General features: G+C 42.3%; 1 protein-coding gene across 1 annotated transcript in view; it reads right to left on the minus strand.

Moving 5' to 3' along the window:
- Positions 1 to 1,766: 1,766 nt before the first annotated feature.
- LOC119176882 (neural cell adhesion molecule 2) overlaps positions 1,767 to 21,054 on the minus strand; it is a 407,687-nt gene continuing 388,399 nt past the window's right edge. The window contains exons 8-12 of the mRNA XM_037428224.2: positions 19,938 to 20,237; positions 8,012 to 8,140; positions 5,900 to 5,927; positions 4,139 to 4,221; positions 1,767 to 2,265 (exon numbers count right to left, since the gene is read on the minus strand). Of these exons, the coding sequence (XP_037284121.2) occupies positions 2,189 to 2,265; positions 4,139 to 4,221; positions 5,900 to 5,927; positions 8,012 to 8,140; positions 19,938 to 20,237 (617 nt within the window). The 3' untranslated portion in view covers positions 1,767 to 2,188. The remainder of the gene's footprint in view (positions 2,266 to 4,138; positions 4,222 to 5,899; positions 5,928 to 8,011; positions 8,141 to 19,937; positions 20,238 to 21,054) is intronic.

Raw genomic sequence — 21,054 nt, forward strand, 5'->3', positions numbered from 1 at the left:
GTGAAGTGTATTTAGTAATTCTTCAATCACAGCCTCAGGTGCTGCACGACGCACAACCGGAATCTCAACCAGAGCTGTCGTATGCACAAGTCGTATGGCAAGACTTCGGACGCGCGAGCTTTGCGAAAGCTCCATTATGCTATCGACATTTTCTTTCAGTACTCCACAATCTATGCCACAAGAAAAAGCCTGTCAAAGAAATACTGCTGCCACTACAGGGAGGCAAATAATCTTCATCAGGCGTGCCACTATAGTCGGGTAAGGCTACGAGGCTTCCCAGTGAATGCAACCTGCCCTCCGAATGAAGAGCATACCTACGACGTTGAATAATTTTTATCTTCGTGTCATGGCTATCAGAACAATCAGTTACAATAATCACGGTCATCACCACCAGTGCGCAATCGGTAATCAAGTCCACGTCCGTCGTCTATTGTCCGAAGCGTTCAGCAAGCCCGGGACGGGAAAACGTCAACCAGTGACCTGTGGAGGCAAGGCCACTGATTCTTGGAAATGTGAAGACCCTCCGTTTTTTGCTGGATCGTACTATGCCAGTGACAATAACGGGTAAGACGGATAAGTGCAGTAATGGCAACGTATCTTCCGAATGGCAAGTCACAAACACAGGGGCAGACTACTTCGCATGCTCGCAAAGAAGCTGGACAAAGTGCTCACTCACCGTACCAGGCCTCAGACACGTACCGTTGGAGGGCACTTAGTCAGCCCGTAAGACTGCGCACAAATGATCCTATAGAAAGTGCTAATTTCCCGGGCTATACTCGTTTTTCGCTTGTGGTCGGATAGGGCTGGTTACGTAGCCAAATTCTTTTAGAGGAGGTTCAACTAAGCTTTATGTGTGTTTGTGCGTGAGTGTCCGTGCATGTATGTATACATACGCGCACAAACTTAAAAAAAATAATATTTTCGAAGGGAGGGGGTTGAACATTTTGTGACGTATGAAGGCAGGAGAACCTCGACCCAGGTAACTGAAGTGTCACTGAGGGTTGCCTTGACGACTAAAGAATTGTGGCGCTCCGGACAGCCAGTAAGTCACTGGCTGTCTGGCTCATCAGACCAGGCCTGAGTTCGCCTCCGCGAATAATATGTCATATTCTATCACTCAGAGTCCTACGCGCCTATTACGTCCTTCCTAAAATATCTTCATAAGAGAACAATATGCGAAGAGCTTAGCGGCATATTCCAAGTTACATTCTGTGAACAAAAACAAAAGTGCTTGCTTACCTCATAGACGTAGCAATTTTTCGTAGGCCCCGAAAGCCACGTGGGTACCTTGGACTCGTGGGATACTAAATTTCTTGGCACAGCACACTAAAGTCTTGCATTATTTGTCTAACACTCTTACACAGCACGACAATGTTTTGTATATAGACACTCAAATATTTATAGCCTGCTCTGAGGGCTTTTCTTGCATCTGTAGACCGCTTGATAGAGTTGGTTCACATGTGTTCCAGCTCTACTTTCCCCTCCACAGCAATATGTTACTTTTCATCTTGGTTCAAAAACCTAACTGGCAAATACTGCAAAACGAAAGGGGAAACAAAGGCCGACTACTTCCAATAAATTTTTATTCAACCAATATTCATCGAGGAACGATAGTTATACATCAACTGGAATTCTTGGCAGTTTGTGAGAAAAAGCTTCAAAAAGTGCACTCTCTTTGTACACGAGGAACCAAGCGGAGTGCCTGTTAACAAAACAAGACATCGAGTACACGACACGGGCGAGTCTTTTTTTTTGTTGCTTTTGTTTTGTTTCCACTGGGGACGGAGCAAGGACCACAAACCACTTTGCTGAAGGAGCACATCGCGCTTGATAGTGCAGTCTTTCTTGTCTTATTTTTTTTTGTGACCACAGAAACCGGCCCCACAACCCGCAGCCCACGCCATTCCTGTCGCAGTTCATTTCTGCTCCTCTGGCCTCTCCATGTCGACGACTTCATTTCGTCTCTCACGGAGACGCGAACACCGTCGTCGGCGCCATTGCCGCTCGGGACTCCTCGAACTAGCGCGCCCCGCGGTGCGGTCAGGCGCGACGTAGAAACAGCCGAGCTGCCTATTTCCCGTCGGTCGGGGCCATCCGACTAGACGGTAGTCTCCTCCAAGCCCACGGTGCTGCCAGCCCAGCACGACGTTGAGCAAAGACGTGCGGCCCCCGGCAGGGCCTCTGTGTCCTAGCAGACACTTCTCGAATATAGGACGGGGCCGTCGGAGCATCCGACGCCGGTTGGCGATGTGGATGCCTGGAAAGCTGCAACAAATAATCACTTGGTATATACGCATGCGCATAAGGAACAAATTTTGTAGTATCAACGTTACTGTAATTCTCATGCCGATGATAGCGGTAAGAATTTCTGGGGAACGCGCTGAAGAGAATTTTGCTAGAGGTGGTGCCTAATGGTTGATTGAAGGGAGGCATATAGCCAAGACGCTGTTAATTGGTATGCTCGGGCAATGTGTGCTGTCAGTACACGTTAAAGATCACCCGGTAGGCCTGATTTCCGGAGCCCTCCACTACATCGTTTCTTAAGACCATATCATAGTTTTGAGACGAAAAACATGAGATATTGATTATTACTAACAATATTGTTGTGCCTAATCACGTTGTTAAGTGTTACAGGCGCCTCATTAGGCTTCTCGAAAGCATATATGCACCCTAAAGTCACATCTCATTGATCTGATGATATTTCCAATGCTGGCAACTATTGCTGCCACCTTTTGAGTCACATCCGAGCATCAAACAAATGGTCTATCGAAATACATGCGAAAACGGGCTAATGAAAACACTCTTACAGATAAACAAAATTTAAAGCTGTGATGATTGGTGTTCATCGATCAATGGACATTGTAGTGAGTCTTCCAGTTATATTGGAATCAACATCAAGCCTGTGTGCCGACAAAAAAAAACAAAAAGAAACATTCATCATGAGCCCAAAAAGATCTTCTCACCCTTGTCCGCTTTGTGTGAGAATCAAACGCGAGAATCAAATTTAGTCCTGCGAAGGGCTGTTTCAGCTGTGATATTTCGAAAAAGCAGCTTCTGGTAATTGTTGCGGAGTAATGAACTTCGGATAAGGTCACCGATGACAATAAAACCAAAGCGCCGGTGAACGCCACTAGTAGATGACCGGTATGATGTCTCTCGTCTTGACGACAAATTTACTGGTGTTAGATCTGCATTAATAATGCGTGAGGGTTATGCGGTACTACAATAACAAGCACAGCCAGCATAGCCACGAAGTGAAGTCTACTTGTGGTTGATATTACGTCTCTCGCTTATTCAGGAGCTATCTGAAGAATACGGCAATGGCGCTTTTTATCCTCAAGGTTTTGTTTTCGCAATCGAAATTATTCAGATTTCATCACTCCGTCAAAATCACCAGGGTTCGATTTTTTGGAACTTCCAGGCCGTATTGGGCTCTTCGGAAAAAGTGCCCCGACTTTCCGACTACACCCAATGACTATCTCCACTCAATAAAAAGTTTGTTAATTGAATTTCTTTCATGATTGCCGTAACTTAGGTTTCTTAGAATAATAAAATGTGTGCGGGAACACACAAACAAGTAATTTTAAAAGCAGCAAGAAAATACGGCATTTTCTTTATTTTTGAGAATTTGTGGAAATTTTGTTGGATATCTATCATACCAGACTATACATGGAACAGAATAAATCAGCATAATTAAATTTGTAGTAAAATAACAGCAGAAAGCACAGAAATGTGTTGCGGTAACTGAATGTGACGTTTTTTCCCACCTAAAAACTCATATGTGCATTTGTGTCTTCATTTCACAGTATACAACCATTGTTCTTATATGCTGCAAGGTTAATCATCAAGACCATTTAGCATGAGCGTTCGTTTCTCTAGTATCTACTCAACGACAAGTATCTTCTTAAAACTCATTTGTCTCTTGAAGTGATGTGCTACCACATTGCGTGCCTTGTACGTATTATGCCACGTGAACTTCCATGTATTTTTTTCCCATTGGCTGTAACTTTAATTAGGCACTAGTAATGTGAAAACGTTTCTTAAGCTAACACTGCCTCAAATGATGTTCCAGTGATAACAACAAAGCACCATCATTATTGTGCAAGAATAGTGGCAGGTTCACGCATTATGTACTTACAGGTCATGGCAGTGACAAAAGCCTCCTCTGGGAATATGCTTGGCTCATTTCTGTGCTCGACACCCTGGGACAGTTGTATCCAGCTGTGGAGACAGAGGAGAAGCGTCAAATTTGTGGAAAAGCACTACTGTTTCTTGCTGAAGCCAACAAGATTGAATGTTTTGCTGCGTTTTTTTAACCTATGACCTAGTGGAGTTTGCAGCCATGCTGACAGCACCATACCTGTGAGCATTACATTATATCAATGTCTCGCGTAATGACCATCCCTCCTAGTTTTCTGATCACCCGAGGAAAGTGTCTTTAGTGGAAAGAAGGTTTCTACCTTCGACCTGTTTCCCCAAGTCCTATTTGCCAGTGTCCAGATATTTTGACATGTGTTGTTGAGTGTCGAGTGCCCTCAGGAATTTCAAAACTTTTTTCTATTCAATGGTTCTTGGCAGCCCAGCACCAAGAGCTATCAAGGTTTTCACCTGTACAGTTTTGATGGAGCCGAAAAATGCTGAAGTCCTGAATAATGAGATTAGGGGCATGTTAAAAAGCTCCAGGTGGTAGAAATTTCCGGAGCCCTGCAATGTGGTGTTCTTGATTATCATATCGTGGCATTGCAAAGTTAAATTTCAGCAATTCATAACAAACTAGGGAGTAGAAAAATGCTCAATAGCTTACGGTCATTTCATGCCCAAAATATTTAAATGTATATTACCACATTGATTGTCAGTTAAGACCAAACGTGGCCTTCGGACAAAACCTAAACGGATGACTACGCATTCTGCGTGTTTTTGCCATGTGTGTCTTATGGTGTATGTATTGTGGATTCAGGGATGTTATCATACAATCGCCTTTTTTTCAGTGTACTGTTTTGCGATTACCCAGTGCAGTGTAACAAACTGTATTCTGCAGTAAGATTAACCTTTCAGTCTTATGTCTGCTCTTTCTGCAATTGTTTTCGCACAGTTTTCTTGATGGTGACAGTGAGCTTTTAGATTCCGCATTCAAATATAGCTACGACATTTTCCTACCTGGTGATTTACCGAAACACGCATTTTACTAAGCAAACAAAAACATACGAGTGCTGGTGCATCATACAGCGCTTGTTCGCTGGGCACATCCTATACTACCACACGGGAAACAAGTTTATGAAGATTGTTTTGTGATACCTTGTTGTCTAGTCTTATTTATCGATCAACAAATTTATACTACACACGCAACGTGTCCGTCAAAGCGAGGTGGGTTCCTGTGGTGAGAAGACACAACAACAATAATAATACGGCGATGCTCACGCAATTGCAGTGATGGTGACGGCAGGAGCATGATTAAGATCGCTACGACAAATACAAAAAGAGAAGGGGGCCAAATAAATCACCCCTTCATTCCTCACACAATAACGCATAAAAACACTCCTGCTGTATGGGCACAAGCATGTTAACGACTTTAACTTTACCCTATACATTTGCCCCAAACAACTTCAAGGCACACTATCAGTCGACTTAGGTAGGCTGCAAGCTAAATAGTTAAGCACGAAAACTGAGCGGTTAGCCTAGAATGACCACCACTTAGTGGCTTCCACACACACTGGTGAATTCGATTGGAGAATCGGACATCTCGTAATATTCCGTCTTCATTTTAACGTAATATTCTACCATAACGGCATAATTTTTAACCTGAGGATCATGTTGCAGAGGCGTTCTTACAACGACTTTGACATAAAAAGCTCGACTTAAAACCCTCGTCATGCAGTGCAATGAGCCTCTGGGAACTTACTGTTTTTCCTGGTGAACTTGCTTGTCCTCTGGAACGAAATACAAAGGCATCTGAGTGGACTCTCCAGATTACTCGAGAAGTGCACAGTTTAACTCGCTGTCATGCGCACGCGGCCATGTTTTTCGGATTGCCAGCTATGCAAGTGAAGTCCAAGCTCTTTCGCTGGTTGTTTGAAACGCGATGGGATTACTACGCTTTGCAATGCAAATCAAGACACGTAAGCCCTCTTCCTCAACTTAGCAGCACTGTGGGATCAAGCTCCCTGAACACACTGGCACGCAGATGGCGTGGGACGCATCGGTCCAGTGCCAGCCGTCGTAGTTATTACAGCGTAAGTCGAGGAATCATATAGCGTACTTTGCCGGATTAACACTGAAGAGTTGCTTGCACTGTAAAGCTTGGCAGCTTAGACTCCAGCCTATTTATTGTTGCATAAACAGGTAACGCGGAGGCTGTGCGCGGCAGGGTGTTTTCTGCTCCACTTTCATATCCCTTTATGTTCCACAATCTACTCAGCAAAAATAAAAAAGACACGCAGTATCTGATAGCGCTGCTTAAATTTTCGATTGAAAGCACACAGTCTCGTGCATTGATTGCCCAGAGTATTTTACTCTTTTAAAAGGCCACTCTACGCGCGAAGTTCGTGAAATTGTTAGCTTCGGTGCCAAACAACATTATCAACGACAATTTCATTGTCCAGGAACTGCACGCATGTGAGTTTTGAGTGTCCATAAACATGTAGTTGTCAGTGAGCTACATGAAATGAGTAAGCAATACTGAACCAACATCTACAAATTTATGAGTTATTCGCCTTTTATTTCGGTTCGAAGATCGCAATAGCAGGTGCATTTGTTGCTTCCCGCAAAACTTCTGGTCACATCAATTATTATGCTCTAACACTGAAGCAGAAATTTTTTTTCTGAATAGTGCCAGAGTAAGGAAATACTATTTTTCTCCTGTCATACCAAAGTAAGGAGCTTAAAAGTTAAATATTAACTCTTTTAATGTTGTGTAGTTTCCAAACATTTGCCCAATTATATTGCAAATATTTGGCCAATCACAGGGATAAAAGTGCTGAAAATTGGTGGGCTACTCGCCAAGGCTTTTCTCCCCCCCCCCCCCCCCGACCAATGCTTATAGGTTGCGCCAGTCCAAAATACCGCAAGCCGTCCAGGGCCTGTGTTTGTAAAAAGCGAAAGGGTCTCTAATCTTGAATAATATTTCAGACATCGCACTGCTGACGCCTTTTCTCTTCTAGGTTGCAATAAAACACATGATCAACATCTCAAACTGTTAGTAATATGCAATGTTCAGCCAAAAACAGCGAGACAGATAGAGACCAATATAGTTTGTTGTGCATGAGTTGTATTTAGCGGCTACTGTGGCAATGCAGTGTGCGTGAAGGTCCCCGTGATAGCTAAAGTGATGATACTCGTCTACTTAGTTTGCTTGTTAAAATGTAGATTTTGATTTTTCCGGTGGGTAAGGGATTTATAGTCACTGCTTCGGTAAATACATTCTACGTCGTGAGATATGATAAGCTACAACTTGAACTCAATATGAGCTATGTGTTAGTACGTGTCATTCTCTATTACTTTGGCAGTGTGCGCGGTTGAACCCTCACATATTTATTGTGTTTTGAATTGAAATTAGGAGAAACTTGTAGTGTTTTAAGCCGGGCTATCTCTCATAAGTCATTGTCGACAGTATTCTCTGTCCACTGCCAGACGAAGGCGTCTCCCAACGATTTCAAATTTACTCGGTAATGCACGAGCTTACTCCATTTTACACCCACGAACCTGTCAGTTTAATTACCTCGACAAATTCTTGGCCACCCTCATCTGCGTTTGCTATCTGTTGATATCTATTCTGCAGCTGCTGGCTTCTAACCAAGAATATACCCAAGTATCTGCCTAATTACACAAACTGTCAATTTTTGTACTTTAAATTCGTCTGTATTCCATAATATTCAGTCTTTGGTGACCGCAAATCTATGCCTGACCGAATAAATATAATTGATAAATACGAATTAAGCACTATAGTGACGTTCAAAAAAGGTTTCAGCAAAGAAGTCAGTAAAACACGTCCTTTCATACAGCTAGCATCACATACCTCGGTCTTTTGGGGTCTTGGCTTTATACTTGATGGCAATGAGCACGATAAATGGAATGGCCACCAGCAGGCAGACTGCCACGACGAGAAATGACACCAAGATGTTGGATGAGACAAGCCAAGGGGGTCCTGCAACGCGAGTGCACAATCATAAAGCGCGATGTCACCCTTAGCGCCCACCTTCGGGCTAATTGAAATTGGCACACATCCAGACGCTGCTTTAGTTCGATAGCATACTTAACAGTTTCAAGCATGTTTATGGGCCGACAAACACAAAGCTCCTATTTATAGTGGTTTTTGGCGACAAATACAATAAAGATGTATTGCACAAAAACAGCCAACTTAGAAGATTGTCATATAGTACAGCATATATATAGTATACGGCTTTGGAAATCCAAGAAAAGTAGAAGTTCAGGGGAAGATGACAAATTGAAGAGATGAAGAATGAAAAATTGTAGAGAAGCAAAGGCAGGGAGGCTAGCCAGTTCAGGGTGACCGGTTGCCTACCCAAAACATGGTAATAGGAAGGGGTAGATTGTAAGATGGAGAGTGAAAAGAGAGAGGAAGACGGAATATAGCACACACAAGCAGTCAGTTAGAGTTCATCATTCTGGCGTGGTAAGCGACATCAATGTCAAAGCCACTTGCTTGTGTTTCTTAAAAACCTCAGCAGTGCCTTCATCGCTTTCAGCTGCAATGTCCTGGGTCGACGAACTGTAAGAATAGTCTAAGCGACAATTCTATACGGTGAGAGTGCGCTAGAACGGACGCCATTTACAGTCCCTGAACATTATATACCGGACAACCTCACAGGATGTGGCATAGCGTCTTCTCTACACGACAGGCATCGCAAAAAGCGTTCTCGGCGATTCCAATGCGGAAGAAACAAGATGATATATAAAATGAAAAATCCGTAAAACAGGGGAATGTCATAAAGAAAAATGTTTCGACAAGTGGTATTGCCTTCTTCAAATCTTCAACTAGAAAAAAGCCTCTGGGGTCACTATTGCACTCATTCTATCACTTACTATTTACAGCAATGCTCGAATTAATAACGCAAAAGCTCTACGAAAACTATCCTTCTAATGAGAGATATTATTTTCTCAAAAAATACCATGTATGAAAGTCTATATACGCGTGAGTCGCGATTTAGAAATTTTGTAAACAAATGTTTCACCAGAAACCTGTGCGTTGCCCGTTAGGTGTAGTAAGCAGAGAAAAAAAAAGGATCTTTCATATTCTAGGAGTAAGTCTGTCTCTGTGTGTCTTGGTGTGTCTCTGACTCACGGTCAGTCAGTGTGAAGTGGTTCTTGAAAGAAAGAGGCGATGCTATATTCTGCAAACCTTAGGGTACCACGACTCAGTGTCAGTTTTTTGTGATTCCCCTCTACTATTCTCGCCCTCATCATAAGCTCCTTTTCCTTTGATTCTTCGTATTCTTAGTTCCCGCGTATAAGACGGAAGTTTTTAAAAGTATTTTTGGTGCACGCCCACCTAGCGAAGTTAGTTAGATGGTTAACTGTTAAGAATAAGATATCCGGTTCGAATCACGCCATCACCAAGCTTTACGACTTTGTTAAGTGCGAATGAGATAACATACTCGAACACAAAGATGGCAATCAACATATTTGCACAGCGCAAGACTACGAGTTGTTACAACGTAACTACAGAAGAAAAGACAAGGACAGAAAGAGCGCTGGTGATTGGGAATCAACATATTTGCACAACGCAAGACTACGAGTAGTTACGGCGTAACTACAGAAGAAGAGACAAGGACAGAAAAAGCCACCAACTAGCCCAAGCATCTGCCTTACAAAAATGGCACAACTTATTTTCTCGAGCGACCCCAGGATTATGGCTCATGTGCAAGTCAGCGACCTCTCACCTGCTTGCGGTGGCGCTTCCCGTCACTCTGTGGCAATGTAGAGCAAAACATGATGAACTCCTCTCTCTTGCGAGTTTTCTAAAAGCATTCTCGATTATAAGTAGCGAATGTAGAAACCTTTCATTTAGTAGAGTTATGTTCGAGTGGTTACAATACTGTGACTTCGACGAATCATAATAGATAAAGGCACAGCGCCTATGAGAGCTCTTCGAATATTTGGCCACTTTTCGCCTTTCAATCGCTACTGTGGCGATGTGCCTGGATATATATATAAAAGAATTCTGTGATTTAGGTAGTGTAATGTCTTTTGTTCAAGTTGTTGTAAGGAATGCTTTAATTGTGCGATAAAAAATAGTTTGGTAGCCTGTTTTCTTCAAGGTGTGGCTGCCATCAGGCACCTGTAGCTCCGTCTCCCGATGAGATAGTGTACCGTTCGGTGCCAAAGATAAATGAACTTTGATACGTGTGTTCAGTGAAGATTCCTATTGAAGGTATACTATTATGACACCAGTAAACAATTTTGAGGGTTCGTTGCGTCCGAGATCGAGCCTATTCGGCTAGTCATCTATCAACTTATTGTTAATAAAAGGCCAAGTACAGGTTTGCGAACATTTATTGAGTGTGAACATAACTCGTGTATTTGATTGATATGTGGGATTTAACATCTCAAAACCATCATATGATTATGAGAGACGCTGTAGTGCAGGGCTCCGGAAGTTTCGACCTATGCTCGCGTATTTACTGTGCACTCAAGTCTGATAGGGTTCATGGTAGTTATAGTAAATAATAATTATTGGTGATAATTAACCAATTATGCTCATGTCAGGTTATGGAATTGATACTTACGCTAGACTAAACCATGCTTCACTAATCAGCGCAGTTAGGCTAATTGGACTAATTACTCTAAGCTACATCATAAAGCTACTGCACTTCAGTTGATCAACTAATCGATTCCAAATGAATGCTGTTTCATAAGGTAGTGGCGAAAACTTACTTTGCGAGAGAGATCACGCAAGGACTTTTTGTATATGTGCGAAAGATTGTATCAATAGAACTAGCAACACTTAGCCAAATGTGGGAAAGCCTAGTCAAGCTAGGACTGGCTGGGTGTTCATCGTACTGCTCGACCGGTGGCGTTATGAGGGTCATTCAGAGTCGGCGTCGCCTTCGGCTCACGCGGGGTACATCACGGCTGTTGATACACGGTCATTTTTCCTTGGCGGCGGCGTAGAAACCGAAATTCCAAGTTCAAAAATCTATCTTTCTGCATCTTCTTTACTTCATGAGCTGAAATTCCGCAACAGATGTACGAGACGTAAGCGAAGTGACAAATATTTTTTTTATTTCTTGTGTTGTTTATCAGCGTACTATCCTCGTCAAATGAAACCCAAACATCAGCAAGTCTTCGCGATAGCATACTGCGCGCTGTCCACTTATCACCATGGACAGGCACGTATATATGCGCAGAGCTGCCGAATAAAATGCTCCCGCCTGTGAATGGTGATGACTGGACGGCATATACGCACTACACCATCGCGAAGGCTTGCTGCACTTCGAGCTACATTTCACGAGGATAGTACATATTGAAACCAAAAAAAATACAAGGCAAGGAGGGGGGGGGGCTGCATGAGACTATCCAATAACAATTACCTAAACGCGCACGTGCCGTCAAAACCGTAGAAATAAAATTGAGGGACCTTCAAAGTTTACGCTTAAGAGTTTAACGCGATATACTTTCCCTTGCGCACACATACACCATTTAGGGCATACTTTTTATTGTTTGAATTATGATGCTACTCGAGAAGTTTAACTTGTGGATGACTACAATGTAATCGATAAAGTTGGAAGTGACTTGTGTCTGTGAGGCTTACCAATTCGGCTGCGTCCTCCGTAATGAGTAACATGTTTAAACCACGAGCGTGTGACAACCATTACCCGCATGAACTTGCTAATCACACACTATGCGATATTAGGAGAATACGTGCAATAACTTGTGTGCTTTTTTGAAAAATGGGTGGCCGGCTTTAAACCACGAAGTCGTTATGATAATCGCATGTTATGTTCTGCATGACGACCGATGGCAATGTGCGCTTGCACTAAGTAATATTACTGCGGAGTTACACGTTGTGTTGTGAAGCCTGTACGAGGGATGCGTGTGTTGGCAAAACATAAAGGTTGTTTTCACTACATTTTTAGGCAGGGGAAGTTATTTTCACTTTACTATCAAGCAGACGCATGGCTGTGTAGAATCGCTGTTTGCCGCTCAAGTGCTTTGGATTCGATCCGCATTCGGTCATGGAAATTTTTAATTATTATAATATTTTATTTACATATATATTAATTTTGTGTCACGCACAACATGATTCTTTGCTCACAACCAACGACGTCAACACCAACCACGGAATTTCTGCGAAACGAGCTCTATAACGCTATTTCGTTAAAATGCTGCACATATGATAAATTCTAGCTACATTTATCTAAAGAGGTTCAACCGCTTTTCGTGATAACAATAGAAAAGCTACACAAGCATTGCAACGTTATTTTTTTCTCATTTAATAGGCTTTAATTAGTTCACTCTCGTAATTCGAGGCTGGGCATGATTAAAAGTGGCCGAGAAACAACACATACGCGGAGCATGCAGGTCTCGTCATCCCAATGTGATGGGTGGCTCTTGGCATGCAGTCTATATGGCAACAACGTTTATGTCATGCACAACCACTTGGTTAGGATACGCACAGGCTTGTGGTAAGTCCGTGCCTTACAGAAATTAGGGTATGGGTAGGGGAATACCATCTTGACAAAAAGAAGTGTTCCTTTATCTCGTTGAGCATGAGCAAGGGTCCACTGCTAAGTATACGACAGCGGAGGCGGCGTAGTCCTCGGGCCGCCTCATCCACGCACTGAAAATTTGACGAACGCCTTTTTCAAACTGCGTGCCCACATACGAAACGCTGGGAGAGGGGGAGCAGAGACGAACACCATTGTCAGAGGCTGGGCAGGGCTCTCAACAAGGAAGAATCACCATTTTTCTCTCTTCTTGAAACTATACCTCCTCCCGCTCTCTTCGCTCAGTAACCCGCTCAACGGACGGATAATTGTCATTGCGAGAGCAGGTTTTTTTTATTTAAAGTACAGGTGGGTGGAGATGTGTGGAGGAAAGTCAAAATCGCGTGCGAGACAGCTGGTGGCAGGAGTCCGGCACTGTTATTGGTACAGAGCCAGTAGCATCGTGCTACCATATTAAACTGGGTCTCTTCATGGCTCTCTTCATGACAATTCGTTTTTGTGTAATCTGTTTCTTTGGTCCACTCGAATCTCTTATTCTCTCGTATTCTTACCACTCAGACGGGCACACGTGAGAGGTTTTCATACACGATTATGGTAAGTTACAATAATATGCTGAGATGGACTACGCGTGCGTGAGCACCTACTTTGTTTAGATGTAGAGATTGAAACCTTGTGGTAACACTCATGATATTTTTCAAGGGCACGTTCAGTAATTTATTCACGTACTTGGTCTGTAAGTTATCACTGAAAAAATTGTCAATTTCTGCTCAAAGCTTAGTGGTAATTCAATTAGCACGTAAGTGTTGCAAATGACTAACGTTTACGAGACAACCTAAGTTTTTTTTTTTTTTTTTTTTGTGAAAGTGACAAATAAGGGAGGCATGGGTGGCTTTCTATTTATAAGTAGCAGCACGTATACATACTCTTCTAGTCTGGTTGTCACTCTCAATCTCTCCTTTTTTTCGAGTCGCTTCCCATTATCTTTGGTTTCATCGGGCTGCTCTTTAATCCTACTTTAGCACTTCTTTCTTTTACACGTTGAGAATTTTTTTCTTGAGTAAATAACATCTTAGCTGAAAAGTGCAATATTGGCTCCTAAATTCATGTCATAAAGATATTCTCCATCAGTCGTTGAAGTTTTAGTGCTAATTTTTTAATTATATATTATGAAAGTGCCGTGAATCGCATTGCAGACATTGTAGTTCATCGCCTGACCACATTCTCGATTATGACTTTCCTGCTTTTCTTGAGGATTACGTTCGCTGTGGGATGGTTGAGATGTTCGCTGTGGTATCTTCAGATCCTCAGGAGTTCCTTTCAGGCATAATTGTTCTGGAACTGCAGGCGCTAGTTCATTCAAGTGAATAAATTTATGTTACCCACATCGCGAAAGTACCGCTCCTTTATTGCCTAAGCGCATGAGCAGGCGGGGCAGTAGCTTTTTGAAACATTTAATTGCGTTGGAGACAATATTGACACTTTCTTCACGGCCTTGTACACTGCCACATAACTCTTGATCTTAATGGCACACTGATATGATACTAGCAACTGGTATTGCAACCAAAGGTAAATCACACACACACACACGCACACACACACACACACACACACACACACACACATGTCGTTTCATGTGATATGTTACGCTCTCGAAAGCACGTAACAAACTGTTGCGTACGCTAACCTTCGACAAACATGAGTAATGCTGATGACACATCATATTGGTACTTATGTGGCTGCAATAGGTGTCTGGTTCTGTTGCTTATATGCGACTGATCATAGTCCTGTATAGGTTGATTTTTAAAAGTTATTGTATGCGTCAGCAGGGTAGATAGAAATTCTTTTTTGGAAGAGACAGGTGTTTAAACGCACACTACACATATAACTGCATAATGCACATGCATGTGTGTGCCTTCGATTGTTATAGTCCTGACATTCGCGTCTGTTTGTAGGTAAAATTTGTAGGAAGACTGATAGTAGGGCTAGTTGGTGATGCATAATGGGTTGTATCAGTGCACAAACTCACGGGACGAAGAGAAGGGACCGAAACAAGCGCGAAGTTCCTTGTTTGTGTCCCTTCACTTCGTCCCGTGAGTTTGTGTGCTGTTACTACCCATGAAATTTGTAGATTTGCACAGCATATTGTACATTTGTATCGGGACATGCAGATACGTTGCACACATTATGTAGTGGTGTCCATCTTATTTTTTATTTTAGATTATTGATTCCTAATCAATACACAAAGAAAACCTTACAATGTTAATATTTTTAAACACATTACGAAAACAGAATATAATACGGATTTACAGCCCATGTATTTTGATTATAAATGACCCACGTAGTATTTCACATGCGCAATTCTTACTATAGACCATGGTCCATCACTGAAGAAAATAATTACATTTTTCCGGAATGTTTTAGATGGGATACATGACTCACTTTGTACTATTAATTGGGCCAGTTGGATTGAGTTCATGGCGGCAGGGAAAAAAAAACCCAGGCGACAGAAGAAGTTTAGAAAATATACGAATGACGACAACACTGCATTTCTTATTCGTATCTTTCTTTAGGTCGTTGCGTGTGTGTCGTTCTATAACTTTCATTACGTGGCATAGCGTCTGAGGAATAGGACATGGACAAAGTTGGTAAGACAAGCATTCTTAGTTTCGAATAAGTGCATTTCCATGCTGAGTGCAAGCAGCTGTAGCATTCTGTGTGCGCTAAAAAATTTGCAAAGCGCACAGCTGCATCAGAGCCTTGATACGCGAACTTTCATGACGTTCAGGAAGGTAACTACATGGGTTTCAGTGGATTCTGACACCCCTAGAGTTATTTATTTCCTAAGATTTTCCGGTGATACTATAGGTATAACGCACCATCAAATCGACCACCAGTTGATATTAGCTGTTTCATACAAAAACACCCCCGAGAATAAATTCCTGGGTATGGCCATAATTACTTTGCTTTGAATGGTTAAAAAATTTGTTCTATGTGTGAACTTCTAAGACAAGCACGCTGCCTGAATGACAATGCCATAAAACAGATGCAAACAGCATTTCACTTGAACATACATAACTTGTATAGTTTTATTCGGCGTACAACAAATACCCATGCAGCATAATATATATATATATATATATATATATATATATATATATATATATATATATATATATATATATATATATATATATATATATATATATATATATATATTAAAGCTCCCCAAGCGCGTTAACCAAAATTAAAATTAAATTACTCATGCAAAGTTTGCTCACCTAGTTCTATGACTTGCACACGAGCAGCGTTTTAGCAGCCAGCGCTATGCACAGTGCTTTATGCTTTTCAGTGTAACTGGCAGCTTATTTTGGAGGTTCCTTCATGCGCAGAGCATGATTTCAAGCTTAAACGTTAACATTCCGAACGAAATCTTTCTGGCTGGGTAGAAGATTTTTGAAGTTATTATGGCTCCAGCCAAGTTCGTAGATGACCCGACGATTGGTCAATGGTTCTGCTCCTTCCTCAGGAGATGACTGTGTTGGTCATGGAAGCACCACGGCTCTGTCTGTACCTTCTCCTCGCGTTACGGAGGCTGTGACATTGTTCCCAGCAAGCGGTTCAATTTTGCAGCTGTGTTTTGAATGTGCCAGGGCCCGAGCAAGAGCCTCCTTCCTAGATTCATTTTTGTTTCTAGAAGAGAAGCTCCGTTGAAGTCGACATTATGGTCATGCTTCTCACAGGGCTCCGCAAGACTGCTGTGTTGCACTTTCATCTTCCTGTCGTCGTACTTATGTTGGCGTAATCTTAACATGAGGGGGAGGAGAGACTGAACTTTATTTCTGTCTGGCAAGACGCACGTTAGCGCGCAGCGGGTGACTCCCACGTCGAGACCGTCAGACCAAGCCTGTCGGCCGCTTGGTGGGCCTGCTAAACAGAAACATTCACTTTTGCCTAAGTAGCTGGCTCGACACTCAGAACACGGCCCCTTGCAGACTACTCCTTCGTGTTCCTCCTCAGGTCGATCCTTTGGCCGTGGTAGCAAACGGGTGAGCGTCAGAAAGGGCTTGTAAAGTGCCGTGTCTCCCGCTTTTCCTGAGAATCCCGAAGAGCTCTTCACTTGTACCTGGCACATATGGGATGGTGATGGGCTGGGCTGGATTCAATTCTATTCTTGACGGTGGGGTGACCAGGGAGGAAGGGTTGTCGTGTTGTGTGTATTTCGCACGTTCCTCTCCGCGGTACGATGGTCGTCCTCTCAATACACGGCGTGACACCCACTTAGCATTATAAAACCGTGGACACAGACAGAAAGAAAAGAAATAGCACTAAAAGACACAATGCTGGATAATAATTTTGTCCAAAGAACTGAAACCTTTACCTCTCGAGAGGGCTTCGCAAAAATATGAGAACTCCGCTTCAGTGTTCAGAACTGCTTAACTGCAACCCTATTTGAGTAATATTTGGTCGCTGAGATGTATTGAAAGCGGTGCGCCAACTAAAAAAATGATATTGGTAATATATGAGTGTGTATACCATTCGTAAAAAGCGTGTAATCAAGTTTTATATTACTGTGCTGCTTTCTGTCACCAAAAAACTCAGCCGTTGCTCCAGCTATTCGTGACGTCCAGTTCAGCAACCATGACCTAGTCCTTCCATCGGTAATAAATAATCTGATATAGGCATTCAGTAAGATGAAAGCCGTTTAACATCCCTGTTGCTTTCCGGAAAGGCACTATGTATTGAGCGACTACGCTAGACTTCTCCATACGGCAGGCAAATTAGAGGGTGGTGACTTAGAATCGAGAGTGGTTCACGAATGATTCTATGAAGAATAATAGAATCTATGAATCTATGAAGAATCTATGAATCTATGAAGAATCGACCAACAACGAACAGTTTAATGAAGAAAGAGGCAGGCTTATAAAGAGATTACTATGCTTGCTCGGTCATGCATTCAATTCTCGCTTCTCTTTTAATACCTAAAAACTTGACCACTGCAGGTCGTTTAGGTCATAACCAAGTCATAGAAAAGAAGCAGATCAAAGTGGTGCAGCTACGCACTAGTGGCACAAAGACCGAGGAAACAATGGCGCTGGTGTTCTAGCTCAAATTGTTTCCTTACTCATAACCCTCAATTCATAACACATAACGCTGCCATCGCAGAATCAAGCTGTAAAATCTAACGACAGTCAAGCGCAAGAGGAATCACCCCCTGTCAATAATGTCTACTGAAATGAACAGTGTGGCTTAAAACTGGTTTATAAGTCAGCATGCTAGTCCATAAATCATCAGCCAAGGATTGAAGTCCCATAGCTGATTTGTTATTGTACAGGGCTTCAATACATATATCAATTTCGTGGAGATCACTGCACATTCAACTGTTTATTGCATAAAGCTCTGCATATGTCATTGTGAAAGCTCTCATAATAAAGCATTACAAAAGTAATTAACATATTACTCTTTTTAATATATGAAGGCTACTGAAATTCAGCCAAGAATATAGTAACATACATAAAGGTTATAAGTGTAAAAAATATTTTGTCCCTCATCAATAGTCACTGAAGAACAAGTAATGCTGAGATGAAATTGCAAAGCTCGTTTATTAAATTCTAAGAGGTCGTAGAACAGAAATAATTGAGGAAACACTGTTTCTTGAAGCCAGCCATTTTTTGAAGCGTCCTTTTTTATGCGACTAAATAAGACGCCCGCAAATATGCTAGCAATTGAGACGCTAACAATAGGTTATAAAATGCTCTATATAAAAGCCGCTTCTACAGCTTACGCTGTAACTGCTCTGCGTATCTCGGGCAGGCCTGGCATCCCCCCTTTTATTTTTTATAGAAATATATTTAGGTCCTTATGTACAGTGAAGCACAGAATAGGCGCCCAATAGAAATAAGAAAGTGAAAGAGCTTCCGAATGAATAACTGAAGAGTACAATCTCGGAGCACTAATAATGTGGTAACAAAATATATGACGTAGATACAAAGTCAAGTATTGAAGCTATAATTATGAATACAATGCATTACAGTTGACAAAACAAAATAAAAGAAATGCATTTCAGCTGCCCCTAACCTCTTCGTTCATCTATACTGTTCAGTTAGGACACGAATTCAACCAACCGAAAGAAAAACAGAAGTCCTCAGTCTGAAAAAAAAAACATGCATGCATGGCTGGGGCGAAACATGCTCGCGTGCTCCACACCGGCCGGCTCTCTAAAATTAAGATCGCGCTGGTGGCAAGAGCACCATTATTTGGCTTCCACATTGAGGGGCGATGAGTAAGAACAGGTTGAGTGGTGAACCCCATTCCGTACGGAACTCGTTAGCTTGGTGATGGGTGGAGAAAATCGCAAATGAGGGGGAGGGTTCTACTTCTTGCGTCACGTGGTGGACCATTTAAGAACTATAGCCCCTTGTGAGCCGGAATCCTGGCCTCGGGGAAAATATGGCACTAAAAATACATAGCAACCTGCCTGCGGAAGTTTTTGTATCCGCAGACAGTACATAATCTTCAATACATGGATGTAGGTAGAATTGCTAGATTTTCGTCATAGAACGCAGAGAAGCAAAAAGAGAACAAATTTTTCCGGTGAAAAGTGGACGTGATTAGGTAAAAAATGCTATTAATTATTATTGTTACGTGTTATGGTCAACCATCCTAGAGCCATGAACATTGATATACAAAAATATAATGGTTTTAATTATTTAAACATGTCTAGGGCTGGCCACGAAGCACCCATTTTATTCTAAATGTTTTCTTTTTTGAGCTTTATACTTGTTTTGCTGTTATGAGATCAATATCGAGTATGAAACTGTAACCAGCCGTGCATGTCAATATAATTTTCACTAAGTGCTGCGTTTTCATTATGACCTCAGAAATCTTCACTTGTATGCTGATATGGTCGTGCATAAGTGTTCAACTAAACTACAAGAGGCTGGCTATTTGTTATGACTATGAAGGCGTGTCACGCTTCCGCTGCATAGATGGGCTGAGGCTACCAGGTCCACAACCCTTCGTGTAACTTGGAAACATCGGCTGAAATAGCTTCAACTCAAAGAACTTATGCACGCTTAAAGTTAACAAAATCACGGCTGAATATCTATACCTCAGCGCATGCATGTTTACAGAGATCGTCTTGAAAATTTCTGGTTAAATGCCAATATGTGCGATTGCTGTCCGCAGGCACTAGCGGTCAACATTAGGAACTGCCACTCAGCATTCACGCTATAACGTGTAAGGCCTCCTATTCACCTGGCTCAGAAAAGCCCTGTGCAGCGTTGGTCAATGTGTGCGTGCTGAGTAGCACGGGTTCCGATCGGACGCGGCCATTGAAGGAGTAGACGAGCAGTGTGTACTTAGTGCCAGGAGGCACGTCGTCCACCCAAAACGACGGTGTCGGTGAGCTCAAATTGGCCACTAGTCGGCGCCGCTGCAACTCGTGCACCTCGAGCAGGAAGCTGTGGCCTGGTTCAGCACCTCCTTCGCAGTCCACGCGAAGTGCACCCATGGTCTGGTTGCTCACGTTGCAATGTTGCGGAGGCATCGGTGGGCCTGTCGAAATAGGCACATTTGTGCAGGAAGTATGCGTATTGTCACAAAATGGTCAATTCTTTCTATAATACTGCTCATGCCGCGAAAGCTACACTACAGAGTAATGGAAAGATAACGGCAATTGGGGTGGTCTCGATTTTGATGTAAAAGTGGTTCCTTACTGTCAGAGGTAAAAAAAAAAAACATGATAAGTAATTCCTAAAGTATACTCGTTTAATAAAAGTTCATAAAAGGAAGCAAAAAAAAAACAAATTTGAAGAATACAAAAATTAATCGCACGCAGATTGGGGGTACAGAGTTAACTAATCGAAACATGGCGGAGGACGGGCGCTTAATTGCACCATCGTTGAATGATGTGAACACTGAGCTATATCATTAACGGAAACGAAAAATGTTTATTCAGTAGAATACAGTGCAAGTAAAAAGTTGATATAATACAGAAGGATGTCCCAAAGTAAGAACTGTCAGAGAATTGTGGTATAAAATCGAAGAGAGAGCCCCGGTGGTTCATGATTATCGCGTTTGACCCCCACGCGATCATCGAGCGCTTTCTCGATGAGACAAAAGAGCACCGGCAGCCATACGGGTGGATTATTGCATTTTAATTACTGAATACTGTTCGTAAATTTTAATTTTTTACCCTATGATAAGTGATCGCATGAAGTACCCTTCACTGAATCGCTATGAATATCAGACGGGGAACAGAGAAGCATAAGCACGAACCGTTTGTATAATAAGCGAAGGCTTCAATTCATAAGAGTTATGTGCCAGTGGCCAAAAGGAAGGTGGAGTGAGGGATTCTTGGCGAAAATGTACA

Source organism: Rhipicephalus microplus, chromosome X (genome assembly GCF_043290135.1).
Source record: "Rhipicephalus microplus isolate Deutch F79 chromosome X, USDA_Rmic, whole genome shotgun sequence".
Classification (NCBI taxonomy): Eukaryota; Metazoa; Arthropoda; class Arachnida; order Ixodida; family Ixodidae; genus Rhipicephalus; species Rhipicephalus microplus.